The 18905-nt window shown below is 37.5% G+C and overlaps 1 protein-coding gene across 1 annotated transcript; it reads left to right on the forward strand.

Annotated features, from left to right (window-relative positions):
- Positions 1-124: 124 nt before the first annotated feature.
- On the forward strand, positions 125-13425 carry LOC110168886 (cilia- and flagella-associated protein 69-like). Its single transcript, XM_055157434.1, has 23 exons — positions 125-432; positions 557-616; positions 691-756; positions 1225-1334; positions 1413-1489; positions 2190-2360; positions 2995-3147; positions 3898-4075; positions 5233-5356; positions 5421-5469; positions 5549-5670; positions 6237-6468; positions 6869-7030; positions 7694-7809; positions 8070-8188; positions 8312-8393; positions 8816-9008; positions 9457-9591; positions 9720-9796; positions 10621-10818; positions 11357-11443; positions 11584-11655; positions 12027-13425. The coding sequence occupies exons 1-23, from the start codon at positions 349-351 to the stop codon at positions 12192-12194; spliced, it is 2835 nt and encodes a 944-aa protein (XP_055013409.1). The 5' UTR covers positions 125-348; the 3' UTR covers positions 12195-13425.
- Positions 13426-18905: the final 5480 nt, after the last annotated feature.

An 18905-nucleotide genomic window follows, 5' to 3' on the forward strand; every position in this document is an offset into this window, starting at 1 on the left:
TTCGCGTTTATCGCATTTTGGCCGCCGTCGCTCTCCGTAACGCTACTACTACTGCTACACCTGCGGTCACCATGGCAACGTCAGGACGCCTCTAGGACTTTGACAACAGCGGCAAAAGCAGAGATCCGGCACGAAAAACACAACACAAGACGCTTTTATCGACTTTTAACATTCTTTTTCATCATTTGACATGACTTCCCAGTATGCCAGCAAACTTTACTGATTAGTGTTATAATTTTAAAACAGAGACACTTGGTTTTTAAAGTGATTGTTATTAGAATCTAAAGTGAAATGTAGCGCTGTCACGTTTTCTGGAGGAGAAATTTTACATCAAATAAACTGAAACAAATGGATTCAAGAAAACTACTGCAAAGAAGAAAACCGGAAATTCCCACATTTAAATCAGCAACAACTGACAGAAAACAACTAGAGGTAATATATAATGTGCCTTTTGTTATGATATGTTAAGTTAATTCCTAAATTGTTTTCTAAATGTACTTTATGACGCTAGATTGACTGCTATATTGCCTACACTAAATAAAATATCTTCTTTTAGGACAGTGCTAAAAATATTGAACTTAGCAAGGTGATTCGCCTTCTTGAAGATCCTTTGACAGTAAGTGAAAATCACAGCTTGACTTTCTCGGTTTATTTAAATTAGTATTATAACCAAATTGTGTCTGTTTTAAGGGTAATTTAAAGGAGAGACACCTCTTTGTATTGAAGAAAATACTGAAGAGAAACCCAAATGGCTTTGTATCCTTTTAACATAATTAGCATACAATTTTTTTTTCAAGATACATTTTATTTGGTAAGAAGACAATCTGTTTTTTACAAAGTTGTGTCAATATAATCCAAATATTTCAGTAAAATCTGTATTTCTATTAGAAAAATGCAGTTTTAATATATTGTTTCTACCTTTGTTTAATATGGCATGTGTGACTGCTGTTTATAGTTTGCTTTCTTTTAATTGTCAGCTAGATTGTCACATTTTCCCAATGGGTGTCCCCTGGTACTGTCATGGAAATATATGTGATCTTATGCACCGTGAGCTCAGAGGCAACCACCATCCCCAGGCTCCAATTTAGCCCTGACGCAGCTCTCAGCAGTTTCCCTGTTCAGAAATAACCTCTGCTTTGATGACAACACTTCACATCTCTCTATGGGGTTCACGTATTATGCATTTATAACCAGACCTCAGAAAACCTCCTGAACTATTTTAAGCTCTTGAAGGATCTGAAAGGCTTGGCAAAAGTATTTGACATCTGCGCAGAGAAATCAAAAGAGGATCCAGTCTATTTGCCATTCTTGTGTGAAGCAATTAAATTATGCAGGTTAATTTACATACTGTATTTAATATGCACTTACAATTAAATACATAATATAAATAATTCAAATTCAATCTTCCATAGGCTTTCCTTCCTGAAGGAGAGGGCATCAGATGAACCTAACTATGCCCAAGATGTCATCCATTTTTTGTCACAAATTGGTGAGCTATAAAAAAATATAATAATAATAATAATAATAATAATAATACAAATTAAAAAAATTTGTGAGTTATACATTACTGTACATCACTACTTGACTGTAGAAACACTGTATTAACCGTGTGTTTGTGGAAATACACTATATTATCCAAAAAGCACATAATCTTTAATACTAGTGTACTTAGATTTCTACTTAATAGAAATTGCTCGTACATATGTAAATTGCTTAAAAAACACAAAATTGTTCTTCCTTTTCTGGAAACTAATCAAAGAGTCTGTATTACACTGTTTTCTGATCAATATTATAATATTGTTTACTCATCAAAAACATATCTGGAGTTGCGTTTTGTTTCATTCACACAACACATAAACCCTGCATATTTAGTCTGAGTTCTTTTCTTAAAAAGAAAACACTCTGTTCCACCTTGTGATGTCATGTGGTAATACAGGAATACACCCTAATTATAATCATTTGGATGTTTTTAACTCTGGAATTTCCAGTCTATACTGAAAAAGGTCAAAAGTAGCTGTTAACTTGAAAATTACCGCTTCATGACATCAAAAGGTAGAAAAGACTAATAATAAAGGTTTACATCGGCTATGTTTTTGAGGGGTAAACAATATTCTAACATGTCTAAAAGCTCACAAGAGTCAGTTTAGCATAATATAGGAACTTTAAAACACTTATGTATCTACTTCTAGGTTATCTGATGCGCGTGACTTGTCCAGATGTCAAAGTGAACATCATTGAGTGTGTGAAGTCCTTCTATCAGTGTGTGACTCCCCGGCAGCTCCCCGATGGTACGCAGAGGAGACATGGGAGCACAGCCAGGCCTTTCCACTTTGAGAATCGATTTTCTAAACTGACGCTACGTGAGGCTCTGTGGCTCCTGTGGTGAAGCAGTTGTGGTTTTGTGTTGTTCTGTGATAGTCCTAGAGGTGTTTTTGTGTTGGTGATATTGATAAAATAATTTATGGAGTACTGTTATAGTAGATTTAAGTTGTTTTTGTTTTTGTATTGTTTTTTGACAGACTTATGATACATTGAGACATTAGTGACATTGTAAAAGCTTCATTGTCAGTGTAGGGATTAGTCATATTCAAATAAGGAGTAAGAAGAGCAATGCATTACATACATTTGCTTTAAGGAGGTGCCTTATTTAATTTTTATGTTTTTATTGGTATTTTTTGTAATGTTTTCAGATTCAAGAATTTGATAATGTCTCTTATAATGTCTCTTATCTCCCCAAATATCCTAAAGCAAAATTGCATTATTTTTCTATTAGTGACATGTTTGAATTTAAATGTATTCAACCACACCACACTTTTCTTCCAATCCACTGCTTTCATAATGATGAAAAGTTGAAAGGCAATTAACAATTCAAAATGAAACATTATTTATTTTGAATGGTTCTCAAAATGGCATAATATAAGGAAACTGATACCCATCAATATTATGTACAAGTGATAATAGTAAGTTCCGACATTGACATGTTATTTTTGTCAGGACCCCAGCCCATGTCTCCGGGGTTCAGGCTTCAGCTGCTGGACAAAACTGACTTGTCCCAAACACTGGTTTTGTCTTTGGCATCTGTGGACCATCGACCTGACATCAAACTACAGCTGCTGCAGGTTCTGAAGCTCCTCTCTTGCTCCTCCGGTCAGTATTTAATATTGATAAATTTAACTCAGAAATCATAGAGGGTTGCACTTCTGTATGTTTACTATGCATTTAAAGATGAAATTAGACATAAAGCATTCTAAAACCAGAGGTAAAGAGGACCAAACCAGGACTAAAACTATATAGACGTGTAGAGACTAAACCAGGAGTTGCAGCAGAACTGTACAAACCATGTATAAACAAAGAATAAACCTGGACCAAATAAAGGAAAGTTTGTTTTATAGCACAAGTAAGATCTGGTGGTTAAAAAAAAAAAGGATTGACCTGACATTAGACTCACTACAGCTGCTGTAGGCTCTCAAACTGCTCTCCATCTCCTCCAGTCAATCTTCATTAGAAAGGGATTAAAACTGTATTACTATATTATGAATTTAAGCACTCATGACTCTGGTGTTCCCCAGTTATAACCTTGACTCCACCAGAATCAAACCAGGACTAAAACAGATATAAATGATCTTTAGCTCCAAACTAAACCATAATTTGAAGCAGGAATAAACCAGGACTAAATCAGGTAAGAATAAAACCAAACTAAGAATAGCATGACAATCTATCAAGATGACATATTTCAAAAAGTCAGTGTACAGCCCTGCTTGTTGTTGATTGGTCAAAGTATCTGAAGGGTATAATGTGTTTGACTTAAACAAGCAAAACAGTGATTTAAGTGTCCTTGAGTCAAAGTCAATGGATGTCAATGGGCTTGTCCTTAATCACGTCTTATATGTTTAACAGACTTGAACTGTGGGCAAATACTGAAGGCCCGGGGAGCTGAGAGCATCTGTCTGCACATGAATGAGTCGGAGTCTACCGGGCCAGTCCTGGTTCGCTCCATCGAGATCCTCTGGAACCTTCTGGAGAGTGGAAATAAGCACAGAGCTGTGGCCCAACTCAGCACCATCGAGTGTCTAGTGTATGTATGAAGATGACATGGATTTTTCATGTCCTATACGAGGGTGTCAAAGGAATAAAACAATCACACTAATAAATACTAAAACTTGTATTGAAACTAGATCTGGACCAGAGAGGGATTACAGAGATGTAACTCCACACAGTAATATCGAAGAAAGTACTTTTATTTATTGTTGGAAATGATATTATATTGTCTAAATAAGGAGTGATTTTTATTATTATTGTGGTGTTGAAATCAGTATCAGAATCGGTACTGAGTATTGAGTCCACTCTTTAGTATCAAATTCAAGTTTGAAATCTTAATGTGACAACACTCTCTTATACATTACACTTTAGTCTATAATCTACATGCAAATTTACAGAGGTATCATGTAACTGTGAGTAGAGTCTTTGGGTAATTGTATTTTTAAACCTGTACTTTGTAACTGAGTATAATTCAAGGAAAGTAATTGCTACATTTCGTGAGTACAGTTCAAGGTCCAAGTACAACAGTCTCACCGCAGTGTGTGGTCCTTTATATGCCCATAAACACGCATAACTGTACTATTACTATAATTTAATACATTTTTAGCCTGTGTTTTTAATTGAGAACAAGCTTGCAGTCCTTTGTATATTGAGACCATACCTACAGGGCTATGGCAGGGCTCTCCAACCTTTTTCCACCTTTACAAAACAAAAATGCCAGAGAGCTACTAAGTTTATCCAGGGCAAACCTTAGATGGGGTACAGTGAGATGACTTTGAAACATAAGCCATTATGTTACCTTCTTGGGTTCTTTTTAAAGACAGTACAGTAGGAGATGTACAGTATTTACCTTGTTGTCATGTTTCAGTTGCTAGCTGCACGCCATCTGAAAGCCGTTAACTAGGTAAATACATCTCCTTCTGTACTGTCTTTAAACAGAACCCAAGAAGTTAATGTGCAAAAGAAGACAAAATGAATGTCTTTGGACAAACCATTATCAACGTATTAGTGCCAGTTATGCATCAAACAATACATTTACAGTGTTAAAAGGCATTTCATTCATCAAATTCAGCACTTGGAAGAGGATGGAGAGCCACTAGTAGCTCCTGTTGGAGACCTCTGGGCTATGGGGTTGTTGTAATACCATAACATATGTACTTTTAGTATATATATTTGTTTTTGGGTTTTTTTCAGATCTCTGAAAGAGGCTTTTCTACACCAGCTGTTGACAGCGGTTCACCATTCAGAGCTGAGCCTCAGAAACGACCTGCTCGTCCTCACAACACTAATCGCTGAAAACAGCAACACTTTGCTCATTGTAAGTTCACATTTACTGGAATCTAAAAGTAATTTTAAAACTACTCATATGTCTTTTTTTTCAGGAGAGTCTCTTCGCTAAACTGCTCATATCATTGTCCACATACCCAGAATGTAAGGTACCATTCAATGTTAATAATATGCTTTGATATATTTCTTTGTCCACTTAACTGCTCTTTTTTATATATTTTAGTAAGACCCACCAATCCTTTGTTCATCAATTTAAAGCTGAACTACTGTCATGAAGACTTGAAAATGAAAAAGATGCTTCTAAATCTATTGTCCTTGATGTCTGTTGATACGACTGTTTTGCAGGTACATTATAATACCCTAACACTAACATTTATAACATTTCTGGTGGAGGGTCTGTCATCTGCTTGTCTCCATGAAGATGTCACTGTTTTGCCTGGTGTTTTACACAGTATGGCAGTAATCATTATCTATCTACATGGACACTAGTTACAAGTCAAATCTGTCGAGAGGCAAGCCTTCTCCCAAGACATTTTAAGGAATAAAAACACCTGTAATTGATCCCATGTTTGGTGGATCAGTTTAATGCCATACTGTGACACATTCTTGGCAAAGCAATAACCTCACCCTGGAAACAACCACGTGGTGGACCTCCCACCAGAAAAGGTGCATAATGCACCTCTAAATTATTGTTGATGTCATAATCCCAGAAGAGCAAGCGCTAGTTTACAATTTTCAAAAGAAAATCTAAAATAAATTCACAAATTTTGAGCCTAATAATTTCTCAAGTGAACTTTCTATGTTACAGCAAAAAGTTTCTCGCCATCTGTGTTAAATAAGACCTGTAGAATGTTGTGATGACCTGACCTGAAAACCTCTCTCTACATTTTTGCATTGCTCTTTTCTTGAAGCTTTACAAAGAGGAAAACGTGCTCCTGTCTCTCCTGCTCCTCACTAAACCTCTGCCCGTCTCTCCCCGGATTCACTCTGCATCTCGAAGCTGGTCCTCAGTCCAGTCTCACGAGCTGTGTCTGAAGGCTCTGGAGACTCTGTGTTCTATCGCCCCCTACCTGCTGGACGAGTACATGTCCTATCACGGCAACGCCTTTGTGCTGAGGCTCATGGACTGGTGCACTCATGATGGTCAGACAGCACAGGGGGGAGTCAAAATGCAATACATGTGGGACAATACTATTTGCACCTTAATGTTATGTGTTATAAAAGCAGTTTCAGTCAATAGAACCTGGTCTACACATCTTAAGAGAAGACAGGAGAGTGGATTTGTATTTCACTTTTGGATAGAAAAAGCAGTTTTGTAGTCTCTTGATAAATCCTTATTGTTGGGACTGAAGACACGTTTCACACAAGAATAAGACAAGATTAAATTTTTACATAATATATAATGAATCAATTACTTGTTAAATGTGTTAACTCTTTTTTGTCCAAAATTATCAATATGTTTGCTATTTTAACTTTGAAGATTTTGTGGTATGTGATCTTATGTGTATGTGAAGTGTCATAGCTGTATTTCTCTCTATTTCAGATGAAGTCCCTGATACGATCCGAGGCTCTACTGGTCTCATAGGAGACTGCAGAAAGACCCTGCTGCACTTTTGTATCAGGCTCCTCACTGCAGTCACTTCACAGGGAGAGGAGACTGTCAACCAGGACCTGTGTGACCAGGGCTCCATCGGTGACCTGCTGGGTATCTCATCACATCCTTTACACTGCACCAAACCTAGACTATAACTATAGTTAGTACTCAAACCACATTATTCCAATCTCCCACACACACATTCAGCCCATCACTCTCTTGTCTCATGAAAATGTTACTGCTTTTCCTGGAATGTTCCTTGGTCAGTGTTGGACAGTAACTGTAACTAATTACAATTGAAAATTAGATCCGTGTCATGACTCCTGAAACAGTAAAAAGACAAACAGGAGCACAGGATCTTCTGACGTCAGAGGCAGATCAGCTGTGAACCAAAACACAAATATTGGTTTAAGGAGAACTTTAGTTAGTTCCTGAGCGGTATGATTAAGTTTTTTTTCAAAGTAACATAGTAATCAGTAATCAGATTACTTTGGCAAAGTAATATGACCAACACTGTCTACAGTGCGGTATAATCTTATGTTTTGCGCCGTCAAATGACAAAAATGACAAAAATACTTGGTTTGCTGAAATTGCATGTTCGTCTCCATGGAGATTTATAAGTTTTATGCTATACGGTGGAACATTCCAGGCAAAGCAGCAACTTCTCAATTTGTATTCAGTTTGTTCTAATTACCAAAAATGGATAGACACTATTTGAAATGAGCTTCCATTTTTGTATTCTTAAAGTGCTGGGTAATGTGCCCTCTCTCCCAGGTGTGTTGATGCAGATGGAGGCAAGCTCTGATGAGGACGACGCAGTTTCTTTGGAGATAAAATCCAACATTCAGTTCATCCTCTCTACTCTGTGTGAGAGCGACATGCACAGGAAGGTACAGTATTTTCACTGGTCATAAAGTTATACTTCTTGAGCGTATTATTTTGGTTAGGGTTTGGTTAGGTTCAGTAATAGAATAAATACTCTGTTTTGTTACTTAAGTAAAAGCTTAATTACTTCATTACATTCCATCACTGATTATTTGCCATTTATAGTTAAAAACCACATTGGAAAAAAGCGCATGAGACATATGAGACATTAAAAACATAGTTTCAACATCTTGTATTGTTTAACACATTCCTGCAACACTTACAGGAGCTGTTTGGGTCTGAAGGAGTTGAAATGGTCATTCACTTCCTGAAGAAAGGCTGTGATCTGTTTTACAGCGGTTTAGGGCACAACAAACTCCTCCTCTCCACTGTCGACTGTGTTTGGTCAGTATAGCACCTTAAAGTTTCTCTTGATGTTCACTTGATGTTCACTTGATGTTCACTTTTTACCTATTTTCATTTTCAAACATTTAATGGTATCATTATTTATACTTTGTCCTGCCATAGGTCTTGCATTGTTGGCTGCTACACAACTGAAGATTTCTTTCTGGCCAAAGAGGGAGTCTGTTTACTGCTTGATCTGCTATGTGTATGTTATTCTTTTCACGTTTACTCACTCACTTGTTATTGCTTTTCCTATAATGTTCCACAATATGGCATTAAACTTACATATGCCCATGGAAACAAGCAGGTGATGCCACCATATCTAGTTACAGGTCAGAACAATGGAGAGGCAAGGCTGCTCACAATAAGACTGCATCTTTTTTAATGTGCTTTTGAGCAATAAACACCTACAGTGAAATAAACGCGAAATTGATACGTTACGTGTAATGCCAAACTGTGGATTATTTCAGACAAAGCAATAACATATCCATGGAGTCAAACAGGTGGTGAACTCCCATTCAGAAAAGCTACACATCTTTAAAAAGTATGACATAGAATAAACGTGTCTGTTGTAAAATATATAAATAATATGTTTTTTTTCTTTTTTTTTCTTTTTATTTCTTTCAGTCGAGTCCCAAATGTGTCCACAGCCTGATTTTGTCCACCCTTCTGGAGTTATGTGAAAACCCAAACACAGGGTCCCATCTGAGGAGCTGGACAGATCGAGCCGGACAAACAGCCCCAAGAGTTCTTCTGCAGATGTGGAGGGACGAGGAGGCTGAGCTCGGGGTGCAAAGAAACCAGGAGGGGTGCATCACAGGTAAGTGTGTGATGCTAACTGTTGGCTCTGCTCTGTCTGAGGCTTTATTAGCCTTTATTCTGGGCTTTATTTTTACACAATCTGACCATAAAGAACAGACTAAGGTGGAACTAGCTGATTTGTGCTGTTAAACAAATCTCTCATACATAAAATTTGTTTTTCAGTTACTCACACTCACTATTTTAGCTGAAAATCAAACTCAGGACCGTGAACATTTGTCTGATCACAGGCTTCTGAAAATGTTTGAAACTGTGTCACTTTTAGACATTATAATTAAAACACACACACAAACACACTCATTTTATATTTTAGTTTATACTTTTAGATTTGTATATTTTTATTTTGTGATTTTTTTTTTAAATAATTCCATGAGCCAGACAAATTGGAGAGTTGTAATCCTTTTGTAATTAATTAATTTATTTATTTATTAATTTTTCTCGCTAAGCAGATCCCAAAAAGCCACTTTATCATAAGCAGCAGGAGGAAACACAAAGCCTGTGCCTCGATGGATCATCCAGTGCTTCAATTCTGGAGATAGGGGAGAATCTGAGGGCAAAAATTTACCTGATCTTCTGTGCAGTCGGTAAAGTCATTCACAGAACGGCTCTCCTTTTTATGTCTACAGAAATATAGCTTTTAAAGTACATATTTTATTCTCCTTATTGTTTAAAAGCAGTGAATGTTTATAATTGTAATAGATGTTATTTTCAGGATTTCACGACCTTCCTGGGTTATCAACTGAGGACTATGTGACATTGAGAATTGTTAAGAGATATCTGGATTTTAAGGTACGTGCATTTTAGTAATTTTTGAAATCCACAGCCAGATTTATACTGTTAAGACTAACACACACGTTTAATATAAGACTATGGTGGCACAGGAAATTAAAATGTCAGTAATTTAATTTTATTGTCTACGTGTTCTGGAGTAAATATCTCTCGGTAGGGATGTAAGGATATAAAAAATCTTACGATACGATATTTTCAAGGTATACATCTCACGATACGATATTTACTGCATTATTTTGTGAAGGCTAACAAAATATGCTACTTCTTTAAAAAAAACATTGATACTGTTATAATGGTACTGTTGTAATATGAAGAATTAAGATTTTAAAGTGTTATTAATGTTAAGTCTCCACTGACAACACCAAAGGACCAATGGTCTATCTATGTAGTTCCCTCTGTTTTTGTTTGTTTGTTTGTTTGTTTTTTTAGCTATTGCTGCACCATAACAATGAATTTAAGTAAATAAACTTGTAGTTTGATACATTGTGACAGTTCACCATATTATTGTGAGACTTTTGATGATACAATATCATGATATTTCGGTTATTGTTACATCCCAATTAATCTGCCCAGACACTTAAACCATGTCGCCCCAGTGTCTGTGTACACTGGTGTATTAATGTGTGTGTAAATGGGTGAGTGGTTTCTTGATGTAAAGTGCTTTGAGTGCCTTGAAGGTGGAAAGAAAATGTGACATACAGTATATATGATAATGAAACAGACAAACTTTTATTTCTTAGCTTGTTTTAGACTATTGGGAGCCACCATAGTCCCCTGTATTAATGGGAAACCCTGGTACAGATATTTGTGTGTTTTTGTTGCAGGTTGGAGAGGTGTGGGACGAGGTCAGTGCAGAGCTGACTCATGTGGACATCAGACCCATAACTCCAGACAGAGAGAATTTAGAAACTATTTGTCAGATATCAGAGGACAAGGCCAAAAGAGTCATGGAGGAGCAGAGCAGCCTTCTACAGAGACAAGAGAAGGAAAATCTGACCCAGGAGCAGCTCATGTACACCGAGGTGAGGGGACACATGTTTAAAACACAAACCCTGCATATTTAGGCTGAGCTCTTCTCTCAAACAGAAAACACCCTGTTCCACATTGTGATGTCATGTGGTAATGCAGGAAGTGCTCCACTGTGTTTTTAAACTGTATACACCTTCACTAGAATCATTTCAGGCTTAGAATTGCCAGTCTCTACTTAATAAAAGGTGAAAGGAGCTGTTAACTTGAAAATTACAACTTGTTGACGTCACAAGGTGGAACAGAGCATTTTGAGCTTTGAAGATGTAGACAGACTAATAATAAAGTATTACTCAAACATGTGTGAATGAAACAAAACACAAATGCAGGTATATTTTTGACGGGGTAACAACATTATAACATGGGGGTCTATTCCATGTATATATTCTGTCTGGTATGTTCCACTGTATGGCAATATTTCATGTAATAACATATCCATGGAGACGAACAGTTACACAGTGCGCCCTTAAAATGTAGTATAGCGTGTATTTAAACCTTAAATTTTGTACTGACTGACACTGGATTTTTTGACAGATCAAATCTCACAGGAAACAACAAGAACTTGTCCAAAAATCTTGGAACGATTATGTTTCCAAGACGTCCAACTATGAGGTTCTCAAGGTAAATCAACAGAGTTTTGGACATATAAAGCTTCCACATCTTGTGACTGTGGGTTGTCATAAATATTCAAAAGAAATACTAATATCAACTGTTACATGATTACTTTAAATCAATGGATAACTCAGTATTTTCTTAAATAGGAGGTGAAAGCTCAGAGAGAGTTATCCAGAGCTAAGGTGAAGACTGAAGAGGACGGAATTCACCCTGTAAAGGTATTTTCAGTCATGTTTAGGCGTAGTTATATTGAAAATGTGTGTCACGATTATCATGTCCAAAAGTACTTGTATAAAAATGAAAATAAAGGGAAATAAATATACTTTAATAATTCTACCAGTCATGAAGTTGAGCTTAAGATCTCCTGCAAATATTATAGTATCGTTATGAGGTAAAACAAGAATGATCTATAAGGACATCATGGATAATTAGCTTTTATATTGTATGACATTAAACAGCTCAACCTTACATTTATTCAAATGCTTTCTTCAGTAGATTTCACTTTATATTTAGCTTTCAGCATACAATGTGTAGAGATATCTTTACGGACTTTACAATACTAATAATAACTTTGTTTGTTTTTCTGGAGCACTTCATAGGCCAGGTGGTGTCCATGGAGACGACAGGAGCAGAGGGACCAGAGGGGGTCCAAGTCTCTTTAGCCCAAGTCGCTATCAAGCCCAAAGGTCCAGACCCGGTCCAGACCAGCCCAAACCCAGACCCGGAGTACTTCAGACCTGTCTCTGTTAAACACTGAATCGAATACACACATAAGATTAGGACAATATGGGATGGTGGACATTTTGATAGCACATTTGAGGAGAAGAGACACTGTGGTTTTGAATGGACAGAGATCAGGACGTGGACACAATCAAAGCCTTGTTGTCTGGAGACCACAGAACAAACTGAGGAGTCTTTATAACTCAACACGTGCGATGCAGCTAAATAGAAATGAACCGTCGACACAGAATAACATTATATTCTATTAAATTACACTGAACTGACTCTTAAACGGCACATAAAGTCATGTTATAATGTTGTTAACTCACTAAAAAAACATACCCGGAGTTGAGTTTTGTTTCATTCGCATATGTTTAAGTAATCCTCAAAATGCTCAGTTCCACCTTGTGATGTCATAAAGTGATAGTTTTCAAGTTAGCAGCTCCTTTTCCCTTTCGTTCAGTAGAGATTGACAATTCAGGGCTGACATTGTCCATTTTCTGTTTTTAGAGAAGAACTAAGCTGAAATATATAGAGTTTGTGTGTTCAAGTGTATGAATGAAACGACAATAAACTCCAGGTTTTAATGAGGAAACAACATTAGAACATACATCAGGGGTCCCCAACCTGGCTGTGGGTCGTTTGGTACCGGGCCGCGAAAGTGCAAACCCCCCCTCCTATACGCCATGTGGACCGTACGACAGTCCCCCTTCCCTACACCGTGTCGACTGTCCCCCCTCCCTTACTTCCCCTTGGACCGTCCCCCCTCCCGTAGGCCGCGCGGACCGTCCCCCCCTCTTACGTGGACCGCCCCCTTTCCCGTATGTCATGCAGACCATCCCCCCTCTCGTATGCTGCCCGGGCTGCGCCACTAAACCAGAACGAAACCAGGTCTAAACCAGGACTAAACCAGGTCTAAAACAGGTCTAAAAACAGGTGTAAAACAGGTCTAAAACCAGGACTAAAACAGGACTAAAATAGGATTTAGCCAGGATGGACGCCGGATTGCTCACTGCGCCTCCTCCAATATGAAGTCCCCTCACCCCCCAGTCCATCTGGTCCACGAAATATTGTCTGATATAAAACCAGTCTGTGGCGCGAAAAAATTTGGGGACTACTGACATAGATCATAAAATAGCCTATTATGGCCCTTTAAGATCTATATAAACATGCACATAGTAATGAACACATACTGTATGCTATTTGCTAAGACTGCCGTCCATAGTTACCCAAGGGTTGTCAATATGCAAAAAGTTCCATAAACCAGACAAGAGCATTTACTCGAAAATATTGCTTTAAAAGAAACATTGACATAATATTTAGAAATGTAATGTACACATCTGATTCAATTTCTGATGGATGGTTAACATTGTGGCTTAAGTGTATTTTGTATTCTTCATTTTTTGGCTAATAAATCTTTCTTTAGCCCAACATATCACAAGTTGAGGATACTGTTTGTACTGGCTTAAAGATGCACTGCGCAACTTTTCTGGTGGAGAATCCATCTCCTGCCTTCTCCATGGAAATGTTCAGTATAGATTAAACCAATCTGCCTGAAGGGAGACAACTACAGGCCGCATTACAGGTCAGAATTGTGGAGATGCAAGGCTATTCACATAGAGAATTGTTGTATTTTTGAGCAATAGAAACACTCTTAATGAATAAATGCTAGATAGATGTGGTTAATGAAACACCATGAGACATTCCAGGGAAAGTAATAACATCTCCATGGAGACAAGAAGGTGACGGACGGACCTCCCCAACAGAAAAGTTGCGCAATGCACCTTTAACACATGCTGAAATACCGATTATTTGAGTAGAAATGGGCTAAAATCACAACAAAAACTATCGGCAATCAGTTGATTAGTTCCAGTGAATTGATGGTCACATTGTACTTTTCCATGAAATATTCAAAAGGTGAATTCACAAATGCTGAAACTGATAATTTCTATAAGCGACTAGACTCAAAAACTCATATATTACAACATATTTTTGCATTTTAACAATATTAATTTTACTGTATTATTAGCTGTATTATTAAACCCAGCAATACATTTAGAATCCATTAAGGGGGAGCAGCCAGAATTGACAAAAAAAAAACTAAAACTAAAACTAACCATTCAAAAACTGTTTATAAATGTTTGTGGTCTCAGATTTAAAACAAAAACAAACAAAAAAGTGGATGTCATCTCTCTTTCATGCTCTGTTTATGTAACCTCAAGCTGAAACGTGCCCTCACAGACAAAGGACTGGCTTATGTAACCATAAAATGACACTCTTTGAAAGTCATTACTATAAAAACTTTATTATTTAGTCCAAGTCAGATATACAGAACAAATCTTATCTATTGTAAATGTTGTGGAAATATATATTTGAGGGTTTAAACTGTGTCCAGAAAGTATTTAGTCATTTTTGTCTTATATAAGTGACTGCAGTGAATTAACACAGTTGTGAATTGAAGCGTGTGCCACCTTCACTCCTCCCTCTTCTCCGCCCCTCCTCTCCTTTACTCCCTCCTCTCTTATCCTCCGCCCCTCCTCTGCTTTCTGCTGTCCCCTGGTCCACTTCTTCCTCCACCCTTCTCTTGTTCTCCTCTCCTCACTCTCTCCCTCTCATTCTCTTCTTGACCATTCAAACTCTCCTCCTTTCCTCCCATCTGCATATCCTCCATTCTCTCCATCTATTCTCCTTCTTCCGCCTCTTCTCTTGCTCTCTCTGTCTCTCTCATCCCTCCTCTCTCCATCCCTCTCTTCTCTTTCTCTTCTCTCTCACACATCTGCCCTCTCTCTATCCCTCTCTCCTCGTGCTCTCTCTGTCACACATCCTTCCTCTTTTCATCCCTCTCTTCTCTTGCTTTCATGTCTTATCTCTCTCCTCCACCCCTCCTCGATCCCTTTCTCCATCAGTGTATCCCTCCGTCCTCCCTCGTTCTTCCCTGCCCTTCCCATTCACTGTTCACTCTGTTGCATTTTGAGAAGATCATCAGGTCCAGTGTCTCACTCTCTCTCATCTCTCCTCCCTCCATACCCCTCCTCTCTACCCCTTCCTTCACCTCCATCCTCCTCTCTCCCCCTCTCCCTTCTCCCTGTCTCCCCTCTCCTCTCTCCCACTCTCCCTCTCCCATTTAGTGTTCACTCTGACAGATCTAGACTCTCTCTCTTTTTCTCCCCCTCCCTCTCTCTGTCTCTCCCATCTCCCCTCTTTCCATCCATCCCCATCCTTCCTTCTCTTTCTCTCTCTCTTCTCTCTCTCTCTCTCTCTCGGTCTCTCTCTCTCTCTCCTCCCTCCATCCCTCTCCTTTCTCCCCTCTCCCTCCGCTCTCTCTCCCCTCTTTCCCACTCCCTCTCTCCCGTTCGGTGTTCCCTGTGTAGTGTTTTGAGCAGATCGTCTGTGACAGGTCCAGTGTCTCTCTCTGTTTGTGCATCGGGACGTTCAGAGCAGATCTGTGAATGGGACGGGGCGCTGGCACTGGACACTCTTCATTCATTTAACAAAAAATTTATTCATTTATCACTCTGGATTTGGCTCGATAGAAATGAGCGATCTGTGAAGGTAAGTTGAACTAAAGGTTTTTGACAACTTTATAACACCTTATCCAGTTGCTTATGTTGTATCTTAAATTACTTATTTATTTCTGGCAAAGTAGCTTGTTTTGGATGGCCAGCTTAATTTAAAGTCATAGTTTTGGTCTAAAGTTTATTTAATTCATTAATAAAGCAAAACAGTTTTTATCACAACAGATCTGTAACACTATGGAAACAGTTGTGTGGTTCAGATTCAGAAATGAATCCAGGTTTTTCAGTTTCAATACAGATACTTTAGCTTTAATTATTTATCGAAACCTAATACCAACCTATAGCAGTTCAGATACATATCATTTATTTCCTTTAAACACAAAGACCATAAGGTAAAAATGATCCAAATGTGTTTTGTAACTCTTACTTATAATTTAAAGTAACTGGAGAACATCTTTGTAAAAAATCAAGTGTAATATTGTAAGACATTTGGGGCCAATATTAACCATCTTACACCACTTTATAGACCAAAATGGAATGGTGGCTGAATTGATATGTAAAAGTATTTATTTTTTACATATATTTGGTTTGGGAGAGTTACTCAAATTTGTCACTAATTATTTTCACTCAACATTATTAACCGGAAGTTTTATAAATATGGGTTCATTCATTCTAAATAAATAAACAAAGCAGGACTTGGAAAATTTACATGTTAAATAAAATTGAGCTTAAATAATTAACCATTCCTCATTTTTTTGTACACTTATAGTCTCTGGAAATGTTAATAAATGTTATTTTTTACTAATGTTCTCCAAGTTAAAACTGCAGAAATGATCATCAGACTTGGGCGACTCACTCCAGGATATTTTCGCCTTCTTCAGGTTTGTGAAACTTTCCTCTTTTACCACAGTGACAAATGTATTAAACACCTCATTCACCGTCTTTTCTTAGCCAAAATATTTTACATTTTGACTTAAACTGATGTCAGGTTTCCGTTTTGAGCTCACAGAAATGCTTTTAGACCAAATGAATGAATATTTTATGTCTTATATAACGAGGTCAGACTCCTCCTCTCGCTGCTGACGTCTTCACCTCAGAGCAACAACGATGTGTCCTCAGTAACCTCCGTGACCGGGGCTTTTGTGCAGTGACTTTTTTTTTTTTTTTTTTTTTTTAATGTGCATTGTGGAACATTTCTGGTCCATCAAATGCCAAACCAGGCCAAGTTACAGGTTAGATCTGTGGAGAGGAAACCCGCTCACAGTCAGAATACCTGTTTTTCTAGGTATTTTTGAGCTTTAAAACCACCTGTAATTGAATAAATGTAAGGTAGAGCTGTTTAATGTCATACTGTGGAATATTCCAGACAGACCAATGGCATCTCCATACTGCACTTTTAATGTACAAAAACAAGAACAAAAATAAAAGAATAAATAAATAAAAACTCAATGTCCAGTGTATTGAGAATCTTGACACTGATAAAAAAAAAGCCATTACAATTTAGCAAGTTATGTTATAGTTCTATTTAACACACTTCGGTCAGAAATCTAATTAGAGACCCATATTAAACTTTTACTCTATTCTCTGATCTGTGTTATAATCTTGTTTCAGCTACCACTACATGACATCACAAGGAGAAACAGAGCATTTTGAGCTTTGGAGATGTAAACAGACTTATGTTTTACTCAAATATAGACCAGATATGTTTTGATGAGGTAACATTATAACTTGGCTTAAAGCTCACATGAGTCAATTTTGTTTAAGTTCGATTGGATATAGCAATAAGGTAAAGTGTACTGGCTTCCTTTATACTTGTGATGTTTGCCTGAATTTTATTATTTTATTGCTGCAAATCATGACGGTAATGATGGTAACCTTTACACAATGGCTAATGTACTATTAATGATATGTGTCACTATAAAAGTCCACTAATACAAAACAAACTACAAAACAATATGTCTGTGTAATCTGTCCCTCATCCATGTAATTTCCATTACTAAAGAAAATTTTTATTATTTCAAATGGACAAAGGTATGAAATGAAAACATTTCACTTATTGACTTCTTCAGTACAAAAAAATAATAATTTCTGCTTTTTGACATCTTGTACTTTATGATAGTGTTTCCCAAACTTTTTTTTTCTGGGGACCCATATTTTAAAAGTCACAAACCTTTGCAACCCATATCAACAGACATTATTCATAAATCACAAAATAAAGATGGATTTTACCATTATTGAACATTAATGAGGATTTTTTTTTTTTTTTTTTGTGATCGTGTCTCTCTGAACAATTAGTATTACTCAAGTTTTAAACAATAAAAAAACAGTAACTGAAGCAGCAATAAAATGATCCATAAGTCGCCTATTTGGACATTAAATGTAGCCCATTTCTTTTTCTTTTCAACATTCAATTGAACCAGCAATATTGGAACAAAATAGTCAATAAAATAATTACAAAAAGATAAGAAATTATACAAAACATAACTTAACATTTCAACATGTGTCAGAACTGTATATTACAGACCCACATGCCGATTCTGACAAGGCAACCCAAAGAAAATCTCTTGGGACCCACCTGAGGGTCATGACCCAGTCTTTGGGAAACAATGCTTTCCTTTAAAAAGGACCTGAATAGTGATGTTAATTTTTCTGTCTATCCTCAGAGGCAGGTCTCGGGGGAGGTTCGGCTCCAGCCCCAGCCCGGACTCCTGGACCCCATCGCCATGACGATGGCTGCAGTGGGCTTGGGGGTCTCTGTGTACAGCACCAGGCAGATGGCATTCAAGCACACACACGCCGTATTCTAGACCTGGATCAGGATCAGGACCAGGAATAAGACCCGGTCCAGACCAGCACCACCAGGCAGATGGCATTCAAACACACCTGAGTTTAGACCAGAGCTTAAGTCCAGATTGGATCAAGAGTGGACTACAGTCTGAGGGAAAAGAGCGAGATGTGAAGGTCTGTGCATGTCAGAGGAGATGGTGTTATTATGTTATTTGTGTAAAGGTAAAAGTACGTGTTCAGAGTGAAACTGTGAGTTTTTAAAAGGTCGGTAAGTTGAGAACAAGATGTGTGTCTCAGCAAAGAATTTATACTGCAACCAATGTCGTCAACATTCCCTGGGGTGTGACGCTAACTAGAAGCACCACTCTGTCTGAAGTCTGTTAATCAAGTTATTTATTATTTTAACACAATCTGACCAGAAAGAGATGACTTGGTTGGAACTACCA

The sequence above is a fragment of the Boleophthalmus pectinirostris genome, unplaced genomic scaffold (genome assembly GCF_026225935.1).
Source record: "Boleophthalmus pectinirostris isolate CB_2022bp ecotype Guang Dong unplaced genomic scaffold, ASM2622593v1 HiC_scaffold_21, whole genome shotgun sequence".
NCBI classification, from domain to species: domain Eukaryota; kingdom Metazoa; phylum Chordata; class Actinopteri; order Gobiiformes; family Gobiidae; genus Boleophthalmus; species Boleophthalmus pectinirostris.

Bases quoted from the DNA above. Each gene is read 5' to 3' on its own strand.
- LOC110168886 (XM_055157434.1), top strand. From the start codon at position 349: ATGGATTCAAGAAAACTACTGCAAAGAAGAAAACCGGAAATTCCCACA. The intron at 1,335-1,412 runs GTTAATTTACAT...AATCTTCCATAG, and splicing joins GAAGCAATTAAATTATGCAG to GCTTTCCTTCCTGAAGGAGA. The intron at 11,656-12,026 runs GTATTTTCAGTC...GTTTTTCTGGAG, and splicing joins ACGGAATTCACCCTGTAAAG to CACTTCATAGGCCAGGTGGT.